This window comes from Polistes dominula, unplaced genomic scaffold (genome assembly GCF_049000335.1).
Source record: "Polistes dominula isolate Pdom_NZ unplaced genomic scaffold, Pdom_raw_medaka contig_21, whole genome shotgun sequence".
Taxonomy (NCBI): domain Eukaryota; kingdom Metazoa; phylum Arthropoda; class Insecta; order Hymenoptera; family Vespidae; genus Polistes; species Polistes dominula.
The window spans coordinates 1,459,934-1,472,366 of NW_028301061.1; the positions used below are offsets into that span (position 1 = coordinate 1,459,934).

The 12,433-nt window shown below is 28.2% G+C and overlaps 3 protein-coding genes across 3 annotated transcripts; 1 reads left to right on the forward strand and 2 right to left on the reverse strand.

Annotated features, from left to right (window-relative positions):
• Window positions 1-97: 97 nt before the first annotated feature.
• On the reverse strand, window positions 98-3,773 carry eIF2beta (eukaryotic translation initiation factor 2 subunit beta). The gene is given in 8 exon segments (XM_089175949.1): window positions 98-1,434; window positions 1,553-1,837; window positions 1,925-2,115; window positions 2,367-2,553; window positions 2,555-2,629; window positions 2,714-2,778; window positions 2,781-2,970; window positions 3,534-3,773. Coding segments are annotated over 8 exon segments (1,056 nt in total). The 5' UTR covers window positions 3,552-3,773; the 3' UTR covers window positions 98-1,389.
• A 356-nt stretch (window positions 3,774-4,129) lies between these two features.
• Pi3K92E (phosphatidylinositol 3-kinase 92E) lies at window positions 4,130-12,357 on the forward strand. The gene is made up of 10 exons (XM_015326462.2): window positions 4,130-4,886; window positions 4,984-5,442; window positions 8,234-8,668; window positions 8,743-9,173; window positions 9,247-9,540; window positions 9,707-9,985; window positions 10,065-10,334; window positions 10,460-10,774; window positions 10,860-11,322; window positions 11,419-12,357. The coding sequence occupies exons 1-10, from the start codon at window positions 4,743-4,745 to the stop codon at window positions 11,548-11,550; spliced, it is 3,222 nt and encodes a 1,073-aa protein (XP_015181948.2). The 5' UTR covers window positions 4,130-4,742; the 3' UTR covers window positions 11,551-12,357.
• Window positions 5,576-7,962, reverse strand: Spindly (spindle apparatus coiled-coil protein 1 spindly). Its single transcript, XM_015326463.2, has 6 exons — window positions 7,628-7,962; window positions 7,160-7,454; window positions 6,894-7,014; window positions 6,509-6,803; window positions 6,262-6,418; window positions 5,576-6,176 (listed from the first exon to the last, which is right to left on the reverse strand). Exons 1-6 carry the CDS (start codon window positions 7,897-7,899, stop codon window positions 5,619-5,621), a joined length of 1,698 nt encoding a protein of 565 aa, XP_015181949.2. The 5' UTR covers window positions 7,900-7,962; the 3' UTR covers window positions 5,576-5,618.
• Window positions 12,358-12,433: the final 76 nt, after the last annotated feature.

Consider the following 12,433-nt stretch of genomic DNA (forward strand, 5'->3'; position numbering starts at 1 on the left):
ATTCAAATAATATCATTCAATATTACTACTACTATTTTATATATAAAATGTGAAGAAATAAAAAAAAAATAAATTAAAAAAATATAGACATAATATGTTTTGTAATATAAGCTAGTTTTAATAATTATTTGTTGTTATACACTTGCATTTATTGTTACTAAAAAATAATAATGCACCGCTCCATTTATATAATATATAACTTGCTAAAGAGTAAAACTTATAATGGTGTAAACGTGAGCAAAGTTTTACTTAATCATAACAATAATTATTTGTATTTATAATTTCATTTGTTTGTTTGTTTTTGCGTGTTTTTTTAATTTTATTACAAATTATAACGATGCTTCTTTATACTAATATTATTTTTCTTTTCATTATCGTGATTAATTCATTTGTGACCGTAAAGAACCGTAAGAAAATCATTCCAAATAAATTTTATTACCTAGTAAATACATTATTGTGAATAAATTATTATCTAGAAAATAACTTCTTCTTCTTCTTCTTCTTCATCTTCATCAGTAAGATTTGAAAGAAGCCTTGACATATTCATTATGCATTACTCGTACACGTATGATCATCCAACTATCGTTTAAAAACAAGAATAAAATTCTTTCTTGTTTTTTCTTCTTGTATTCTTGTATACATATGAAACACTGGTGGCATTCAATCTAATATCATTAATTTTGTCTTTCGTGAAATAATATGAGAAATCGTTACATTTTTCTTTTTCTTTTCTTTCTTTCTTCCTTTTCTTTTTTTTTTTTTTTTTTTTCAATTGCATTGTTAACAATCAGTACTATATATATTATTTTATGCTCAAATATAGAGCTTGTTGTTTTGTAAAACATATATTATATTTAAAATGGTGGTGACAGCGAGACGTAGATAAATAATGCGTTAACTAAACTACGCATTTTGGGTTAAAGTAATTTTGAATTATTATCTTTGATGATGATTCAATAATATGAATTTAAACAAAAATGTTTCCTTAAGAGCATAATAATGCGTATTACTCATCAGCATAATCCAACAGGAAAATGAAATATATGTCGAAATAAATTAGATAGATAATCTTCTAGATATTACCATTTATATACATTCAGTTATGTTTTGTTTTGTTTGTTTGTTTGTTTTTCTTTTTAATATGGTAATATAAAGTCAAATTAAAATAGAGACGAATATTTATAGATGTTGTTGTTGTTGGTGCATGTTAAGTAATACTTTCAGTTTAGCTTTATGTACTGATATAATAATTATAATAATATTATTAATAAAAATAATAATAATAATAATAAATTAAAGGAGTATGATCTTTTTGATATAAGCAAGCTGAGAGATAGATTGTTAAAAAAAATTTTATGATTTTTTCCATGGAAAATAAAGATTAATTGTTTAGGCAGTTTTTGCTCGAATAGCAGCACGTTTTCCTGTGACAGCCTAGAATAATATCAAATATAACATATTATAGTTAAGAGTACAATATATATATATATTTTGAAAAGTTATGTCAAACATATGCATATAAAAAAAAATATATATATATATAATATCTTACTTGAAATCCAGATTTTATACTGGCTACAGAGCACCTAGATCCACAGGTTTCACATTGTAAGAAAAATAGTCTAGTATCTTTCTGAAGAATAGTGTCAGGTGAACGACACGTGTGACAGGTAACATATTCCTTAATATATCTCCTAAGGACATTCTCTATTTGTTTTTGCTGGAAACGTCCCTTGATAATAAGTTGGCTGTTACCATCTACAGAACCACTAGTACCCAATTCAGCCAACAAGAAATCAAGCAAATGTTTAGCTTGTCTATGCAATGTTTTACAAATCTATAATACAAAGTTTTTTTTTTTTTTTAAAGTATTAACAAAATGATCAATAATTAAAATATTACATTACATATAGAAATAAATTACCTCTGTAAAATTAGCGAAGGATGTTTTTTTTGTACCTATACGTACAACCTGTGGAGGACGCATAACAAACTTCTGCTTTTTACCAGCCACCATATCAGGATTCTTTTCTCGCATGATGTTAAATACTCGTACAAGTAATTCATCATACGTATAATCTCTATCCGATCCGATCCATAAACTTGGTACCTCCACTAAAGAGAATAAACATTATGTTTTAGAAATTCATTTTAAAAATAGAACAAAATTGATTAAATGATTAAGTGTGTAAAGTCTAAGACTAATCTGTAGAAATTGATAGGACATTTAATATGATAGAAAAGTAAGATTGATAAACAGTAATTATTTGTATTAGATGATGACTTATTATTTAGATGATTAGATTTTAATGATTTTTTAGATGACTCTTATATAGATTATAAGATCCCATTATTTGTATTCTTACCGTACTCTGCACTTTGCTCAGATTCAGTGCAGCATGTTAACAAATAATAAACATGATAAACCAACTGAAACTTTAATAGATCGTTTAATGCTAAATTATATTTACCATTTTCTTTGTCTTCGATATCTTTCCGTTCTTCTTCTGCTACTAATTCATCTAAATCCTTCTTCCTCTTCTTCTTCTTTTTTTGTTTTAGAAAAGTCCATATCTAAATCCAAGTCATCGTCCACAGCTGTTTCTTCAACCGGTGGCTCCATAACATCCTTTAAATAGAAAACATTATTACAATGTGAAATTGACATTTGGTATGTGCATAGATAAAGTTTTATTTTTTAAATGATATTTACTTCTTTTTTAGTGTCTGGCAAAGCAGCATCCAAGTCGTTCAAATTAAATGCCTTTTTCTTTTTTTCTTTTTCTTTCCAAAATTTTCTAAATCCAAGGTTTCGTCATCCTCAGCCATTAGAGGCTCGGGCTCTTGGTTTTCCTTATTACCGGTAATTTCATTTGCATCACCCGTACTACCAGATTCATTAAATTCACCATCGATGTCAAACATGCCCTTCTTCTTCTTCTTCTTCTTCTTCAAGCTTGGATCAAAGATCTATGACAGAATGTGTCATCGTTAATCATTGATTATTTTATTTCACTATTTATTAGAATAATTGTAAAACTAAATTAATATATTATTAATGGGAGAAATTTGATTGAATTGTAATTTAACTTTGATATCATGATAATTTTTTTAACATCTGGTTATTTAATAAATTGATAAATAATTAAATGCTTTATTAATTAATAAAAAAAACAAATGTCAAATTAAATCATGCTATTTCAATGGAAATATATCAGTGAAATTAAAGATGAATTTAATTTATCACACATCATCGAATTCTAAACTCGTGGCATAACATTTTTTTATGATGGCGAATGTCCACATGCTTTTGAGGTTGGGTTTCTCTGAATTAGCACGAGTTTTAACTTTTATGATATTAATCTCAATAAAATTGTTCGAAATGTTTTCAAATATTGCTATTATTAGAATAACAATATTTAATATTAATAAAAGTGTCTATAAATTGTATTAATATAATTTATGATTTCATTCTTCTTCATTCATGATGAAATATGTTATTTAAAGATAGTTTGAAGGTATATATGACTTACCGAATCTTCTTCTGTCATTTTACACGCCGAATTAAATTGCTTCAAAAGAAAACTAAAATATTTGATAGTTTATAATAACTTTATATAGATTTTATTTAATGAATAGCTCACAGCACTTTTTAATCGAAATTCGTCCACCCAACGTATTTAAGACTTCTTCCAGAATGTTGCATCAGAAAGTCGACTTTGCTATCTGCGGGCGTATTTTTATTGCAACGACCATTTTACACTAGTATAATGGCGATTCTCATCAAATTTATTTTTCCATTATCTAAATATATTTGTCTAATTAATTAAATATATCTTATATTTATTAATTTAATAAAATCACAATTATGACGTTTGGTAACAATTGACACTACAATCGATTTATATTTATATTTTGTTCGATTATCGATCTTATAATTATTTATATACTATTTTATTTATAATTTACTATAATTTATCGATAGTCAGTGATATAAAACTAGACCAATCAACGAGAAGTATATTACCATTAACGATTTTCATGAAATAGTATATCTATGTATGGTCTATTTGGTTACATGTAAACATAACCTAAGTTTTACCCTTCTGTCGTTAAATTATCTGTAAATTGTGCTTGCTTTGGCTCGCTCGCTCGCTCGCTCGCTCGCTCAACGCAACAAATAATGGATGACTTGTGTTGTTATTTGCAAGGAAGATTATTGCATGTAGACGAATATAAATAGTAAATTATTGATTAAACCAAATTCTTTAAGTTTCTATCAAAACAAAGGATGAAATATTTAGTTATTTAATTAGTTCTAATCACGAAGACGTAACATTGTTTTGGATCTCGAATAGAAGAAGTGACAGTGTGTTGTGTGGTGTGTACTTTTTCAACACCATAGGTTGTATATTTTGTTTCTGTAGGAAAGTGATTATAATTAATTACTGATCAATATGTGATTCGTGTCAAAAGAAAAGAGAGAGAAAAAAAGAACAAAAGAAAAATAAATAAATATTAAATGATCATAAGAAAATATCGTTTAGATTTCCTCCATTAAAATGGGGGGAGATAATTTGCTTGACATAGAGCTCATGAAATTATGTAAACCAGACAGGGGATGTATTTGATAACTGGCTATTTAAAATCCAACACTGTTGTTGTTGTTGTTGTTGTTATTGTGCCTGAATAATAAATATAGCCTTGTTCTATGTGCCTAATGCACTAATACATTTTTCATCATGGTAAATAAGCCAAACACGTACAGTTACGATTTTTGGGCAATAACACCGACAGATATCGTTGAGCTAACATGCCTAATGCCCAATGGTGTGTTAGTTCCACTGGATACAAATCGTAATGCTATATTGGCTGAAATTAAAGAAGTAAGTATTCTTCTCCTTCTATAGTTCTTTGGTTTCAATCATTGAAAAATGGTATAAGATTTTATAGATATTTTCTTAACGTCTATGTATATTTTAGGATCTTTGGGACGAGGCTAGCAAGTATCCCCTTCATGGAATATTAAAAGATGCGCAATCATATGTATTTTCATACATTAACACTAACGCAGAAGCAGAAGAACTGAGAGATGAATCAAGACGTCTTTGTGATATTAAACCATTTTGTTCCGTATTAAAAGTTATTGAACGGGAGGGTATAAAAAATGATAGAAATTTAGATGCCCAAATAGGTCATATTATCGGAAAAGGATTACATGAATTTGCTGCCTTAAAAAATTCCGAAGTCAATGACTTCAGATGGAAGATGCGAGTATTGGGTGATGAAGTGGCTCGTGCTAGGCAAAAGAAATCGTCTATGGAAAAAATACAATATCAATATCCGTTAAGGTTAGCTCCAACTCCTGAGATACCTAAAAATATTGAATGTCGACTGAAGGATGGAAATCTTGTTCTCGTTACGAAATTCAGGAATTCAGAGGTATGCAATCATTTTTTTTTTATATTATAAAAATAAGCATTACAAAAAGTACAAAGCTATAAACGAGATTAGTTTAACATATTTTTTTAAAAATGGAAACTTTTACATTCCTTATCATTGTAATTATTTGTAGTCTTTCATTATTATTATTATTATTATTATTAGTATTATTATTATTAGTTAGACGATTTAGATGAAGAAATATACATAGTTTGATATGGTTTATGAGTTTTCTTTTTATCTTCACTTAATTTCTTTTTAAATGTCGATTCGTTACCAGATACATCTTTGGTATCTTCGGTAAATTGTACGTTTTTCTTCAACTTTTGTGTTTCTTCCATTAAATTTAAATTAGTTGTTTCATTATAATTTAATGTTGCAACATTATCCGTTGTTTTGCATTGTCCTACATTTGCATTTCCATCCAATTTTGTATTTACAAATTTGTTGCTGACATTATCAAGATGATTTTGATCAGTATTTGAATTACATTTGATATCTAGATTATCAATCTTTGTTTGTAATACATTTTTACATTTGGGATTATTCATTGATGATGCATCTTCGAATGTCATAATTTCAGATTCATTCATTTCTATATTTTTCATGTCTTGTTTATCAAGAGTATCTTTACAATTAATTTTGTGCTGTTCTATCTTTTCAAAAATTGATTTACAATCCGAAGAACATATGTTTTCCAATTCCAATTGACTTTGAATAGCCGATAATTGTGTCTGCAAAGTTTAATGTTAAAATTCATTAATACATACATATAAAAATAATTGTATGTTTAATTAAAAAAAAAAAAAATACACTTACTTCCATGTACATTGCTCTATATCGCCAATATTGCATTTGTTTGGTCACTTTATGTTTCATTTCCATTTGAAACAACATATCGACGGAATCTCGTTCAATCTTTTGATTTAATTCTTGAATTTGTTTCTTTTTTTCCGCTAATAACTTTTCCATGTAACTAAAGTATTATACATATAATATATATATATATTTTTTTTAATACAAATTGCATGAGAAAATTTTATTTTGTAAACAAAAATATGCTTACCTAAATGAATCATCATCGTCATTCGTTGTTTTTTCAACTTCTTGAATTTCTGCTAATTTTTTTTCTAAATCGCGAATTCTATTTTTATATCTGTTTGTTAATTCGTCATCATCTGAAAATGTTTTCATGCACTCATCCCATTTTTTCAATAATGATGCTTTTTCTATTTTAAAAGAGTTAATCTCTTTACATTTTGCTCCATATGCTCGTTTTAGTTCATCATATTTTTTCATTGTAGTAGCTTTATCTAATGTCAAACGATATCGATCCTCGACTTCAGCAAACAAAGAATTACCTGATGACAAAATTACAATGATTATTTTATCTTCTTCGATATTTCTTTCCTGTATGTATGATAATTAATTGAAAACTAAATAATGATTACCTTTGCATGTTTCACTAGCAGGTGTAATTCTCAATGTTTCTAATTCTGAACGACAAATAGCTAATTCTTCACGAACAGTTTCTAATCCTTCAGTTTTTTCTCTCAAATTATTTTTAGTCTCCTATGTAATAAAATAAAATATAATTACTTATTATAATTTGTTTTTCATTATTGTTTAAATAAGAAGTTTAATAAGAAGCTTGAAACTTTGCATATTAATGTTGTAAATGTATAATTTTGTTTTGTAACAAAAATAATATTCGTACTTGTAAAATTTCTTGATGTTCAACAAGTTGACTTTTAAGATCTTTAATATAATCTTCAGTATCTTCTCTTTTTCGTCTTTCATCTTCTAAATTATATAATAATTCTTGAATCTGTTCTTTCAATGGTTTTAACTTGTCTTCAATATCATCAATTTTAAGTGGTTTATCTTGTTGTTTTTTTACTTTAAGTTGTTGCAATGATTCATGTAATTCCTTATTTTCTTTTTCTTTTTTATCCAATACTAATCCTAAATCTGCAAGTTCATTTTCATACACTTCTGTATTTTCACGGTTTCTAAATATTAGAAAACAAAAAAAAACAAGTTAAAGAAATTATATAAAATCAAAACACACATATAACATTATTAACAATATTTTTAATATAATAATTAATTTATATATATATATATATATATATATATATATATATATATATATATATTATTATAATTACATATGTTTATTTACTTTTCTTGAATTTTATGTATTTTTTCTTGTGCTTTCTCTTGTTCCTTTAATAATAATTGTTCCAATGACTCATTAGCTTCTTGAAGCTCCTTTTGCATAGCCTCAGTATGGATTAGTTTTAATTGCAATTCGTGTAACTCTTGACGATAATTTTCATTTTGTTGTTGTAATTTACGACAATCTAATGCATTTCCATCCAAAGTCTCGCTTAAATATTCACTCTTTGAGTTTATAAATGCACTCTCATCAGACGAAATCATTGTGTCAGACATTTTGGGGTTATGTTTATGTTTTTCTCAATGCCAGCGTTTGGCGGGAAACAATGGAAGAATTTGAATTTGTAATGCACTTTAGTTGCACTGTGGTAATATTTAATAGAAGAATTTATTCTATCAACAATCAAATAATTAATACATAGACATATATAATTAAATGATGCATAATTAATTGTTAATAAATATGAAATATAATAAAAGTGTAATTATTAATATATATGGTTTATTAATTATAATATATAAGGTTGTGGATTGAAAAGTTTTGAGGTTAACACATAGAAACAAATATTTGATAATATATTAATAATAATAATGTATTATTTTTTTTTAGACATCTTTCACGTTTCAAATTCCACATTCTATTACGCCGTACGAGCTATTGGTACTTATTTTAAATAAAAGAGCAAACACAATGATGTTAAGAGGGGAACATCCAAATGACTTCATACTTAAAGTTTGTGGTCAAGAAGAATATTTGATTGGAGAATATCCTCTTATACAGTTTAATTATATTCAAGATTGTTTAGCAAAAGACATTACACCGACGCTTGTTACTCTCAATGCAGATAGTGTATCATTAGATCAGGATAATGGTCCTGAAAATCCAGACGTCGATGCACTGCAACGCACAAGACCTTCCTTTTCTACACTTACACTTCGTAAGAAAGGCAAACATATTTCTGCTTGGAAGATAGATGATCAATTTACGTTCACTGTAAATGGTATTTCTCGACTCAACTGTGATGCTGCCCATCGGACAGTAGAGGTATTATAAATATACATTTCGTAATTAATTAATAGAATTAATTAGATTAATTTGTTTAAATATTGTGTATGTAGATTGGGTTGCAAGCTGGCCTTTTCCATGGCGGGAAGTCATTGTGCGAGAGTCAGAAAACCAAAGAAACTATAGTAAGCTCTGATGGTAGTTGCGAATGGGAAGAACTTCTTAGATTTGATATTAAAGTTAAGGATATACCTCGAATGGCACGTTTATGTTTTGTCTTGTATGAAATTAGTAAAACTTCAAAAGGCCTAAAGAGTAGAAGACTGGTTAAGGATTCTAAGCAGGAATTCTTTATAAATCCTTTGTGTTGGGCTAACACAACTATATATGACTTTAAGTCTCAATTAAAGACTGGAGCAATGACATTATATACATGGACATATGCAGAGGATATGCAGAGTGATGATTTACTTCATCCTTTAGGAACAGTAGTATCAAATCCACATATTGATAGAGCAGCAGCACTTATGTTGACCTTTCCTAAGTATGTTTATGCTTTTCTTTATGTTTATTCTGTTTCTTTCAAATTACGTTTATGATATCAATTTTAATTATAGTTATGGAAAGGAAAAGTCTGTGCTCTATCCTACTCCAGAAAAAATGGTCGAATATGCTAGAAAATTACGTGAATCCGGTAGCGAAAAAGTAATGCAAGAAGAACCAAATCAAGAAAATGATATTAATAAGTTTCAGCAATTAGAACAATTGAGATCTTTGGCGGACAGAGATCCCCTACATGAACTCCATGAACAGGAGAAGAAAATAATGTGGGCATTGAGACATCACTGTCTTCATGAAATTCCAACAGTTTTGGCTAAATTATTGCAATGTGTAGAATGGAATGATCACAGGTAACTCTACTTAATATCAATTTTATCTTAGGATCTCTGGCAATTCGACCTATCTACTCTGATTTGGAATTTAGCCACCAGATAGCGTATTCAAGTGCTACAGATCCCAATACTTTAATAGTCAAAAATTATATAAAATCTTATTGTCGTTATTTTTTTTTTTCAGAGAAGTAGCAGAAGCTACAGCATTAATACAACAGTGGCCAGTGTTGCCAGTAGAAAAAGCATTAGAATTATTAGATTATGCTTATGCCGATCAAAATGTTAGGAGTTTTGCTGTACGTTGTCTTTTTGATGTCAGTGATGAGGATTTGAGTTTATATCTTTTACAATTGGTTCAAGCATTGAAACATGAAAATTATTTGTCGTGTGATTTAACTGAATTTTTATTAGGACGTGCTCTTAATAACCAAAGGATAGGACATTATTTGTTTTGGCATCTTAGGTTTGTTGATATTTTATTATTGTTTATACATAAGCTTGCATAAAAATATAAATTAATTCAACATTTGAATATTTCTCAGGTCAGAAATGCAAGTTGGTTCAGTTTCCGTTCGTTTTGGTCTCATACTTGAAGCTTATTGCAGAGGTAGTCAACAACATATGCGAGCACTTTTTAAACAAATGGAGTGTATGGATAAATTAAGAAGTGCTTCTGAACAAGTTAAAATGAAAAAAGATCGTAAAATGGCATTACAAACTTTTCAAGAATATATTCAAGAACCACATTGTCAAGAAGCATTATCCGAAGTTCTCAATCCATTAGATCCAAGTTTTAGGTGGAAACATTTAAAGTAAGCTTTTGTAAAAGCTAATATTTTGTACGTTTTTAAGTTTCATGTTTTTCTTATTTTATGAATGTTGTTCTTTTAACATTTTCTTCTTTTTTTTCTTCTTCTTCTTTTTTCTATTTTTGTAGAATAGAAAAATGTCGAGTTATGGATAGCAAAATGCGACCATTGTGGCTTGTATTTGAAAATGCGGATCCATTTGGTGAAGACATTTATTTAATACTTAAACATGGTGATGATTTGAGACAAGACATGCTTACACTTCAAATGTTAAGAATCATGGATAAATTATGGAAAAGAGAAGGTTTAGATTTACGTATGAATCCGTATGGTTGTATATCTACCGAAAATAGAGTTGGAATGATCGAAGTTGTTTTAAATGCTGAAACTATTGCTAATATACAAAAAGAAAAAGGAACATTTTCTGCTACTGCTGCCTTTAGGTACATCATATTGCAAATATGAACACCCATTGCAATATATTTAAATATTTTCTATTATTATTATTATCGTCGAATAATTTTTTAGGAGAGGTTCATTGTTAGCTTGGTTGAAAGATTATAATCATACGGAAGCAGCTTTAAATAAAGCCATAGAAGAATTTACATTGAGTTGTGCTGGATACTGCGTAGCAACATACGTTCTTGGAATTGCTGATAGGCATTCCGATAACATTATGGTTAAAAAGACTGGTCAATTATTTCACGTTGATTTTGGTCACATCCTTGGACACTTTAAAGAGAAATTTGGATTTAGACGCGAACGTGTACCGTTCGTATTAACAAACGACTTTGTTCATGTTATTAATAAAGGACAAACTAAAAAAGGCCAAGCTGTTGAATTTCAACGATTTCAAAGTCATTGCGAACAAGCTTTTTTAATTTTGAGACAACACGGTGGTTTAATTCTATCTTTATTTGCGATGATGATATCTACTGGACTTCCTGAACTTTCATCAGAAAAAGATCTCAATTATTTAAGGGACACTTTGGTATTTTATTTATATACTTTTATACTTTTTTTGAGAAAAAGAAAATATTGAAATGTTTGTTTGACTAATTATTAATCTTTGTTTTTAAAATTGCAGGTATTAGAAATGTCTGAAATTGAAGCTCAAAAACATTTTAGAAGTAAATTCGACGAAGCGCTTTGCAATTCATGGAAAACTTCGCTTAATTGGGCTTCCCATAATATGGCTAAAAATAATAAAACGATATGAAGGATTACATTAGAAAAGGAACGATATTATTTCAATGTGTTTGACGATAGTTAAAAAACGCCAAGTTAAACAAAAAAAAAAACTACGGATGATCATCGCAGGAACCACCATGGCATGGCAGTGTAAAAAGGACAAAGACAAAAACAAAAAATCAGTGAAAGTATGCCAGTTTTGAAACTAAAAGAAACGATTATCCATCGTCAAGGTCAATGTAAGAAGTTGTGAATGAGACAGTATTTACTACTACTACTACACGTATGTGACATGTATAATGTTTTCAAATTGAAGCTGTAAACAACAATGTGAATTCGTCGCAGTCTCCTCCTCTATGGGAATGAAGAAAAAAAAAAAAACAATGCAATTTAAGACGAACGAACGGTTTTTATTACGCTCTCAGTCGTCGTCGTCGTCGTCGTCGTCTCAATGAACCGCGATAACCCATTTAAAAAGAAAACTAAACAAAACAAAACAAAAACAAAAAAATACAAAAAAGAAAGGAAAAGAAAAGACAAAAAAAAAATATATCTAAATAGTAAGAAATAATACACATACATACACACACAACACACACACACACTGTGGCATATATTTTCAGAGGCTGATGTATGATACATATCATTTCTTAAACATAAACAGCCTAATATTCATAAGTTTAACAAATAAAATTATCTTTCATTTTTCAACAAATATATTGCTTTGAATTTTGTATTAAAAGAAGAAAATTAATTTCATTGAAAAAAAAAAAAAAAAAAAATGCTGATAAAAATGGTTGGTAGAAAAAGGAATTGAAAAAAAAAAAAAAACAAATCACACTACACTTAACACGCAGGCGCCTTTTACAATGGTGGTTAATAAATGCATAGAAATTTGACTAGATGATTAT

What these genes read in the sequence shown, in the direction of transcription:
- Spindly (XM_015326463.2), bottom strand. Translation starts at nt 7,899, where the DNA reads ATGTCTGACACAATGATTTCGTCTGATGAGAGTGCATTTATAAACTCA. An exon ending in AACATCAAGAAATTTTACAA is followed by an intron (nt 7,015 to 7,159) that starts GTACGAATATTA and finishes TTTATTACATAG; the next exon opens with GAGACTAAAAATAATTTGAG. An exon ending in ATAGAGCAATGTACATGGAA is followed by an intron (nt 6,177 to 6,261) that starts GTAAGTGTATTT and finishes TAAACTTTGCAG; the next exon opens with ACACAATTATCGGCTATTCA.
- Pi3K92E (XM_015326462.2), top strand. Translation starts at nt 4,743, where the DNA reads ATGGTAAATAAGCCAAACACGTACAGTTACGATTTTTGGGCAATAACA. An exon ending in TATTGGCTGAAATTAAAGAA is followed by an intron (nt 4,887 to 4,983) that starts GTAAGTATTCTT and finishes TGTATATTTTAG; the next exon opens with GATCTTTGGGACGAGGCTAG. An exon ending in GTAGAATGGAATGATCACAG is followed by an intron (nt 9,541 to 9,706) that starts GTAACTCTACTT and finishes TTTTTTTTTCAG; the next exon opens with AGAAGTAGCAGAAGCTACAG.